This window comes from Pygoscelis adeliae, unplaced genomic scaffold (assembly GCF_000699105.1).
Source record: "Pygoscelis adeliae isolate BGI_AS28 unplaced genomic scaffold, ASM69910v1 Scaffold31, whole genome shotgun sequence".
Lineage (NCBI taxonomy): Eukaryota > Metazoa > Chordata > Aves > Sphenisciformes > Spheniscidae > Pygoscelis > Pygoscelis adeliae.
This window is the reverse complement of record NW_008824233.1, coordinates 69,671-79,818: the sequence shown is the minus strand read 5'-3', so window position 1 is coordinate 79,818 and position 10,148 is coordinate 69,671. Positions and strand designations below refer to the sequence as shown.

At 39.9% G+C, this 10,148-nt stretch overlaps 1 protein-coding gene across 1 annotated transcript in view; it reads left to right on the top strand.

The window, feature by feature from the left end:
• Positions 1–10,148, top strand: part of CAMK2D (calcium/calmodulin-dependent protein kinase II delta) — a 187,149-nt gene that overhangs the window by 119,367 nt on the left and 57,634 nt on the right. Inside the window, exons 5-6 of the mRNA XM_009334939.1 lie at positions 6,589–6,654; positions 9,268–9,340. Coding sequence (XP_009333214.1) covers positions 6,589–6,654; positions 9,268–9,340 — 139 coding nt within the window. The remainder of the gene's footprint in view (positions 1–6,588; positions 6,655–9,267; positions 9,341–10,148) is intronic.

Below are 10,148 nucleotides of genomic sequence, written 5' to 3'. Positions count from 1 at the left end.
AATATCCCAGGAAAGTGCTCTGACTGCTGGCTTGGAAATGGCTCTAGCATACAACATGCATACTTGTTCTCTGACACACACTGGGTTTTGTTTCGCCTTTTTTTTTTTTTTTAAGGGCTACAAAGGAAATCTTTCTACGTGGATTTGGAAAAATCTTCTTAATCCTGAGCATTTCCAAGAAATGCATGCAGAATTCTTAGTTCTAGGGACAAGATCCCTTTTATAAACTGGTGTCATTTTAATTTTTTTGTTGTACTACTGTACCGTTAGAAACTATGGCCTACTGTAATTGCAGTTAGTCCACTTCTGCCTTAAATTGAATATATAATGCCAGACGTATCTCAGGAGGGTACGACTGCAGCGTGAACTAGAAGGCATTTGAACAACTTCAAAGTTGTAGATACCAGTATCTGTATCTCGATAGTAACAGAACAAATAGAAGCCTGCATTCTGCAATAAAAATTAATACCTAACCCAAAGATACTGTCTTGGCAGAAAACTAGATTCTGCAGGAAGCGTTCTGCACTGGCTGGAACTTCTTCTGTTTCCCAGTCAGTCCCATTCAGGACAAGCACAGGAACAGACTCGAACGTATGCTGTTCATCTGGAACGGTCCGCATGGTTTTGTTTTTCATCCTCTTCAAAGAAAGAGGGCTTCAACATATGTATACAGCTCTTTATGTTTTGATCACGTGGTTTGGGGTTTTTTGTCAAAAGGAATTATTTTGCAAAAAAGGAAACGTCTAAATGGTAGAGGTAGTGACTGTGCTGACTGATGGTTGTCTTTGGAAAAGCGACGTGTTGCATTCTTGAAGAAATTTTTGCCTAATTAGTAAGGATGGCTGTTCACAGTTAATTTTTCATTCAGCCTAAGAAATTATTGCTTTAATGCTCACTGATACTATTTATTAGTGAAACTTCATCTTTTACTGCAGTTACAAATATGTGGGTTAGTGGCTTGTTTAAATGTAAAAAGGCTGCCACCAAAAAAGGTACCGTATGTACTTCTTTAATATGAAGGCCAAGTACATGCTTTTATTTATTTATTTCATTTTTATTCAACGGGAGCCTGACTGTGGTGTAACACTGTCACTCCACCCACACATACCATCATGTCATTATCTTAATGATTTCTTTCAGACCGTGTGGGATTCAGTACGACTGTTTCTTTAGAAATGTCTTTTAGACTGCGTCCCACATAAGAGAGCGAAGAGGAAGAGTGCTGCTTCTGTGAACAGAAAAAACCAATCATTGTCACTTTCTATTTTGAATTTCTAATAATCTCATTTGAATTAATGTCATAGAGATAATCTGCAATCCGAAGGAGAAGCCTGTTGCTTCATTTGTATGCCTCAGTGGTAGCTGTGCTTCTATCTGGAGGGAAAAAAAAGTGATTAATGTACTCTGTAACAGGCGTACATTTGGGTGAAGAGTTCTAGTGTCAAAATGGGAAGGCGGAAGTCTTTTAAAATCCACGTGGAAACTGGACATTGAACAACGAAAGATGCGCTTTCTGATAAAAAGCGGTATTGGGGTGTTCCTGTGAGAAGCCCTGCATATGAGAGAAACAGATGCACTGAAGTATTGACACATCATATATTTGTGTGTGTGTTTATATATATATATATAAAAAATTTACCTTTGGTTGCTGACTCCCCATCTCTGAAATATATACATGGCGGTGTCATTCTGGAGTATGGTAGCTCTTTTGCACTTGACTAGGCAAAGCAGTGATTTTCAAGGTCTCGTTGATGTCGCTGCCAAGGAACAGAGGCATCTTACCAATCTACCAATATGGCTCCTACGTATTTTAGAAAATTAACTAAGATAGCCTTCTGTGATACTTCTCCCAAGCAAAGGACTTCCTCCTGTTACAGTTCTCTCACTGGATATAGCGAAGTGACTTGCGATTAATTAAATGCATGTAGTAAGATTAGTAATGGACTTCATGAAGTTTCTTACTCCTCCTCCCTTATTGGTTACCGCAACTGTAGTTAGGATTTGCATCCCTCTATCAGCCCATTTCAGTTACTAAGAACGAATGAGATTGTCTTCAGCGTTAATGATGTTAGAAGAGTTCAAATCCAATCAATTCTGTCAGTATTAATTGCTGTATCTGAATGGAAACAGCTGTAGCACTTGAGGACTCTCTTGTGCAAGTCAATGAGATTCTCTTTTTTCAGCGTCTCTGATTTTAACGCACTCGATGAGATGCAACAGTTGGTACGTTTAGAATCCTGGCGTTGCTGTTGAATTCCAAGTGGAGGGGACTGTACTGTGTAGAAGAAACAAAAATACCAAAAAAAAAGCCTAATTGCAGAACAATCTTTGCCTAGGGTAAGTGCCTGAACCTTTCTTTTTCGGAAGTAGAAAGGTCACAGAGAAATGTAAAAAGTGCATGGCCAATGTAATTTTGTAAGCCTTCTTCCTCGCACCTTCATTATGAAAGCAATTTAAGAAATAAGAAATGTAAACTAGGACGAAGCAAGGCCAGTGTGATCATCAGCAGAGGCTTTTTTAGCTAGCTTTGCTAATTTGGGAGTTCCTTTTAAATATCCTCTTATATTTGTAAATTTTCCTAATCAGTTGAATATGGTACATGAAGTTGAGTATTTCTGTATGCGTTGTTACGAATGTCTGCAATAAAAAAAAAGTGGTATTTAACACTGTGAACGCAGCGATTTGTTTTAGTAGAAAGCCAGCTGAATGAAGCAGTTAAAAACTGCTTCTGGGTGTACCTCTTCCAAGAGGTAAATAGAAATAGCATCCTTTGTACGTGGAATCCTTCTGCTTGCCCCTCTCTCTGCCGTTTTGCTGAAAGGCATACCTGGTGCAGAGGGCCTTGGTGTTTCTACGTGCTGCTTGTACTTCTTTTGCTTAAACAAACCCACGTGCTTTATTTGCTGCCATTTTAGTATGCTCTTCAGAAAATTACGAAAGAACAATAACGATCTGTGAGGACCAGTGGCTTTTAATTTGTACCCTGAAAGTCACTAGGGCTCGTATCGTGAATGTCCTGCCATGAAGTAGGACCTCACTGACGTCGACGATGTATCTGTATCAGAAAGGCATTGAGATCCATTTACTTCCCATTTTAATCTTGCGGGGAGAAAGCGGCTTGCCAGCTGTTCACGTAGCTTTGAGCGAAGGACCAAAGCTGGTTGGGTTTTTTTTTACTTTTTGCCTCTGCTCTACAATCTTCACTTACATTGTGTATAGCCTACCTGGCTATATCTGCGGATCTAACTATGCTGGCCGTTGCCTTCAAATTTAAGTATACAGACTAGAATCCGTGTGTGATTCCCGCCCCACCCGAATGGTACGATGTATCAGTTTTTCATTATTTTAGCTGGGGGGCAGGGGAGTTTAACGGAAGCTGCAGTCAAACTATAGGTAAGTCCTCTATTTTAATTTCCTTCTGTAATTTGATTTCAGAGATCAGCCTCAGTATTTCTGTTGATCGGCAAAACCTCCAAGAGTTCCGATTTCAGCACACCTCCCCGTGTAAGGCAATTGGGTGCTCCTGCTGGAAACAGAGCAGTAGCACAGAGCCGTGCATTCTCCAAAGAGTACGTCACACTTTCGTTTCACGGCCTTTGCTAGGCAAGGAGAACCTCGTAACTAAGGCTTTTTTCTATTTGTGTCGTTTGTATTCGTGATAGATGTCTCAGGTCCTTCCCTAGCCATCGTGTTTCGTAATTGAAGATACAGGGGGGAAAAATCCACCTAACAAAATGACATCTAATAAGGAGTAGAATGCTTTGTAGCCACTTTGGTATTAAACTGTATGGGGGATAAAAAGAAGTTACCGGTAACTGCTCTGCTCTTTATTTATAAAATCAGTGAATAACATAGGTTGGTAAGGATCCCTAGAGGTTATCTGGTCTAACCCCATTCTTGAACAAGGTCCAATTGAATCAGGTTGCTCAGGGATTTGTGAAGGTTGGAAGATCTTCAAGGATGGAAATTCCCCAACCTCTTTGAGCAACAAGTGCCCAGCAAATAATTATAGTAACAATAAAGGAAGAAAAAACCTTATATCTATTTGGTATTTCCAGTGTTTCAGCTTCTCTGTTGCCTTCCATGCTGGCTCTGTGTATGCCCCCATTAGAGAGTTGTAGACAGCAATGAGATCTCCCCTGAGCCTTCCCATCTTAATGGTGAACAAACCCAATTATCTTAGCTTCTCCACATGCCTCCAACGCTAACCATCTCGGTGGCCCTCCATTAGCCACGGTTCGTTATGTCAGTGTCGTTCGTGTACTGGGAAACCCAAAAGGGGACATGGTGCTCCAGGTGTGATCTCGCGAGTGCCAAATGCAAGGGAAGAATCGCTCCCTTCCACCTGCTGGCTGTCCTGTATCGTGATGCAGTTGACCCTTTTTGCTGCAAGGGCCCATTGCTCGTGCGCGCTCAGTGAGCAAAGGCCACTAACGCGGCTATAACGACTTTCTCAGAGGCAGAGGCTCAGAAGATGCAGGTGGGTTCTGGCCCCTCGTAGTCCCCTGCCCCAGCTTCCTTCATTACGGCCATTTAGCTGCCTTCTGAGAATTATTCCTAATGTATCCTTCAGAGTGACAGAGCATGGGAATTGTTGACGACTTGTTCAGTTGTCAGTGAAAGTCACCTGCTCTGTTCTTGCTTTTATTTTTTCCATCGTTTGGCAGTGGTTATGAACGCCAAGCAAATGTTTAGTGTCAGCAAGTAAGAATGCACATCCCCTTCTTTTCTCCGTGCCTGAGAAGAACAAGCATCAGCTTGGTGTTCTCTCCCACTGAAACGCACTTTGATGACAAAAGCTTTTTCTTTTCTTTTTTGGCTTGGATCAAAAGTAAGTGTTTCAGGGAAGAATAAGATCAAAGGATATTTTGTTTTTTCGTTCATCACAAAGTGAGAATTATTCCTCTTTACCAGAACTGTGGTAGACAAATATATAAGCAAAAAGAAGGTATCAAAGACTGTCAAAAAATATGCATCAATCAGACATTCTGTGTTACAGCCACCAAAGCCAGTTTCTGGAAGGTAGAAGACAAAAAGAAAAAGAAAAGGAGTACAAATTAGGCAGCCAGCTATTTTACCACCTCCAGATTTTATTGCAGACTTTTGTACAAAATAGCATTCTGTCACCTGAAAGGGATTACTTTCAAAGTCAGTAAGGTGTAAACTCAGAAAAAGGATGATGTAGCCCAAATGGAAATGGAAACATGAAAATAAAGTCCTTTAACTGGCCTTCTCGAAGAAAGGAGCTATGCTGCTGGTTGGGCAGGTCATTTCCGTCGTCATCTAACGTGACTGAGTAACTGGGATCTACGACGAACTGGTAGTACAGCAGTTTGCAAATGAATGTTACGGTTCTGAAGATTCCAAGTGTCCTCACTTCTAATTTTTTTAATCCTATTAAACTTAATTGTATTCAATAATCGTTGTATTCATCGTTGCATAGATTTTTAAGCATCTTAATCTTTAAGCATCTTGTAGACCGCTCTAGCTTTTACGTTTGGGAATTTATTGAGAATATAATGTGCTATATGAAAATTCACTACGTTCATAAACAGTAATGAAATACGAAATTGATCTCCCATCTAGGAATTATTTCTGTTGGCGTATCAGTAGGATCAAGGTTTTGGAAAGCAGGGATCGGACTAACTCGTGCATCCTGTCTGTTGAGGCTGTGTTCAGGTGCTCTGGTTAGGCTGTGCACTTGGGTACTCCACGCTGTGTGCATTTTCAGGGCTTGCATCTGTTTTCAACCGTTCCATACAGCACCTGAATATATGAAGACTTGCATTTAGCTGTGACAGTATGCCGGTGTATTCCATAAAAGAGAAATGTTAAGGGGATGGTACAGGAGGGGTCTTCCTGTGTCTTTGAGCCCACTCTCTTGTTGACACAGGCAGCCAAATTGTATAATTAGTACTATTAATGCCCCTTAAATTATTTGAAGTGGCACTTCCACTAAACTATTGCTACTTTTTCGACAAAGATAACTGAAAATTTTCTGGGGGAAAAAAAATCTGCCATTAAACCGATCGAGGTACTCTGCTTCTACTGATACTCTCCTTCCAACTCAGTAATCCTCGTTCTAGCAAAAGCACAAAAAGCAAGCCGCTCTGGCACACGGGTGCACACCTCTGCTGTGTTTTGACCTGCGCTTAAAGACCCTTTTCCCTTTTTAGCATTATTGTATTCTCCTTTCTTACATCTGTCTTACGTTGCCGTTCTCAATTTATCCTGAACTGCTCTGAACTTCAGCCACAATTTTCCTTGCTGGTCAGTTCCCTTTATTCTTGCAGTTTTACTACTTACTCTTGACATCCCTAACTGATGTATGACGTCTTGCCCAATAAGCTGCTGCTGTTTGCTTTTATTTTCTAGTTATGATTGCTGTTCCACCACATCCTTTTTATTCATTTAATGATTTGGATGGACAAACCTTCCGCTTTAGTTCCTTCACCTTGCTGGTCAAGACGCCTTGCATTTCTGTACAAATATTTCAGTTATTCCTCTCTGACTTCTCCCCGTCAAGTTAATTTAAGATGCACGTTTTCACTTCTGAACTCTCCTTTCCCATCTTGCTTTTTCTAACAGAGTCACTGGAGGTGAACTGTTTGAAGATATAGTTGCAAGAGAATATTATAGTGAAGCAGATGCCAGGTAAGTAATCTGTTTTTCTAATGCTGCCTTTAATAATTCTAGGATAGTTACTTAAGTATCTCATGGTGTTTGGCATCAGTTTCACTAGCACAGTCCGTGAGACTCCAGGAATTCTCTCCTAGAGTTCTCTTAGACTTGGAAGGGCACAGTTTGGCATTTTGAGCTCACGACTGTGTGGTGGAGAACTCGTATGAAGTCTTGACGTCTGCTGATCTGAAAAAGCTGAAATTGGATCTCAGTTTGTTAAAATCATTGTAAACTTGTGAAGTTGTTAAAATCTTACCCAGTTTTCTCCTCTGCAAACTGGACGTAACATTTCAGCCATCTCATCTAGGGATTCTTACATTTGCTGATCAAAGTTTGAAATGTATGTTGGTCTTGAAGGAATTTTACATTAAATACAATTTTTGTTCTCGGTCCAGAAATACTAATTTCCTTTTCATATTTAAACATTTTTGTTGTGTTTCATCAATAAGCAATTACACTGTGCCTCTCATAGTCTGAGCTCAAATACGAAATCTCTAGCAATTTTCTGCAAGTGCTTGTTGAAAAACTTGAAGAATAAGTTGACGATTATCATAATTTGCATGCTGACATAAAGTATCAGGGCCGTTTTTCCATCTCAGAATCTGTTTGCCCTCATACAATAATAAATCTTAAATATTCTCATGTAATTATGAATCTTAAACATTGTGGTCAATTACTTCAAAGAAAATGCGTTCTACCACTACGCTCTTCACAGAAAATTTATCTCAGAGTAAATTTAAAGAATCCTCATGGTTTTGTGTGTTTGTAGCCACACACCACCATCGATACGTATGTAGTACATGTCATTTTCAGTTATTCCTTTACATTTGGAATTAATTGGCAGATGACCGGAAAGCATTAAGCGTCCCTAACAACAGTGGTAGAATAATAATGAACAAACAAGAAGTTACTCTGAATATTAGGAAGGTTCCACTGTTTATTGCTCTTACTAATTTCTGTAGGAATGGTAGAAACTTCATTACTTTAAGCATTTAAATGTGGAACACCGCATAGCAAAACACACCGTAGAAGAGAAAACAAAATGAGTAATTTAGGTGGGGTGGAAGGAGAGGAGCTATGTTTAAAAAACTTCTGAATGATTTTTTGCCTGCTGTGATTCAAGCAAAATTTCTGATATTGATGCCAAAGGCCAGCATATGGTGTCATTGTGTGTCTTTAAGATACTTGTGATTGAAAAGGGAAAACCGCAATCTTTTTTTTTCTGTTCTAGAATTACGACATATTAGAAGGGGCTGTGCATATATATAGAGAGAGGAGATATATATATGCGGATTTTATATAGTCAGTAAAAACTTGACCAAATTAGTGAAATATCTAGTTACCATGCATCTCTGTATTTTTATCTGGTTTTATATATATATTCATGTGCGTGTGCATATATATCTCTCTATATATATCTCTATATATAGTGCGTGTGTGTGTGTATCCCTATAGAAACAGTTAAGGACTTTATAGATGCATATCCTAGGACTGTTAATACTGGTCTGCTCCTGCAAGCCCTTACTCGCGCAAGTAGCCTTTGCTCACACAAGCAGTCCCGTTCAGTGAGTTGCAAACTACTCGCGCAAGAAAGGGTTTTCAGGCTTGGGCTCCAGTTACTGATTTATGACCATTCCTTCTGAATTCCATGGTCAAGACGTTTTGGACGAGCAGTATCAAATCCTTGGCCCTCAACTACTATGTATTACTTACAGTCACTGACTTCTGCCACAAGGATATCTTTAAAAATACATTTATAAGCTCTTGTGGTGGCGAAAAACATCTGAAAAAGTTCCGGTGCTCTACAAGATGAATACTTCAGTTGTGCTTTTTGGCATCGTAGGCTGGCCAAAACTTGCAAACCTGGGCATGGAAAAATGGGTGCTAATTAAATTATTTAAAGCACCAAAATAAAACATTTGTCTACATTTTTAATGTGGGTTTCCATTTCATGAGTGACTCCCAACTAAACCAGTGCTTGACAATATTTTAAATGAAAATGCATGCCACCTTTTTGAATGACTTGGCTTTATTCTACTAATAGTTTTTAAGAAACCATTAGATTCAAAATGAGAAATGTTTTGCTTTTCCTTAGCTTTTGACTTTGTTTCATTTCTTTTCTGTATATCACTTCATTTCTGAACATCTTCTTGTTTCAGCACTTGTTGTAATGTTAACTTCACTGTAAAAATTTTAAAAAAAAACCAAAACATACGACTAATTGTTTTATTGCCTCCACTTTATTTTTCCCATAGCAGTTTTTGGAAACTGGAAAAAGCTTCCATACTGCTGAATGAAAACACAACCTAATGATTCTGTCTCATAGGTGTCATACGTTCCATGTTAAATGTCTTTTTTTGGTTTGGTTTTTTGGTTTTGCTTTGTTTTTTGGATGTGTTAGAGCTGGAAATATCTCTATATTCAACATTGTTTTGTTCCAGTTCAATGTGCAATCAAGACTTGTCGGGAGGTGTAAAACTGTTTTTGTTCTTTACATTTTTTTAAAGTTTTATTTTATTTTGTATTTGATGTGATTACGTGCCTTTAAAATGTTCTCCCTTCCATTCTGCCCTTGTATCTTTGCAGTCATTGTATACAGCAGATTCTAGAAAGTGTTAATCATTGTCATCTAAATGGCATAGTTCACAGAGACCTTAAGGTCAGTATCTGGTGCCCATCAATTGGATATAAGAGTTTTGGGGTTGGTTTTTTTTTTTTCCGCTGGGTACGGGCAGAGGGTGGGTTGTCTGCGATGTTCCCTTGCCTATCCTACTCACCGTCAAACCAACTAGACGAACAAATAATGCATGACGCCTCTTTCCAGTTTGCAAGTCTACAGGCCTAATATACATCATGGAAAAAAGGGGGAATGGTTGCCAAAAAAAAAAAAACAAACCCCGTCTCCTTCCAAGGCGCTGGATTTATCCCATGCTGTCGAACGTGTCTGGTATTCTATTAAGGGTGTCCATGTATCGCTGTGTACGCACATGGAGGTGAACTTTGGCTGTGATGTATGTCAGCTTGCAGATTTAAATGCCACTTCTGTTCCGAGACCCCGGGTCGCAGTAGCGGAACAACCAGGTGGCACGCTGCTGCGTTAAGAGTATGACGAACCCTCAGGCAAGTGGTGCTGATCGCCGGCTCAATTGGACCGCGAGAAGTTCAGACTTCACCTAAAACTCGGCGTGGGGCGCTTTGTTACCTCCGCGGCCGCTGCAATTCCCGACGCCTCTGAGGGGGCTCTCAGCAAGGACAGGAGGGGAAAGCACAGAGGATGCCAAATATTTAATACGGCCTCGTCAGCGAGTTATTGGCAAAATTTGGATGCTCTCCCGACAATTTTCCTTTGAAAAATTGTCGTTTCAAACAAGAAAAAAAATCACTAAATTAACACACACCCCCCCAAAAAAAAACCCAAACAAACCCAAAAGCGGCCGACCCGAAGCACGTCTCCGAGGCCGGCCCCT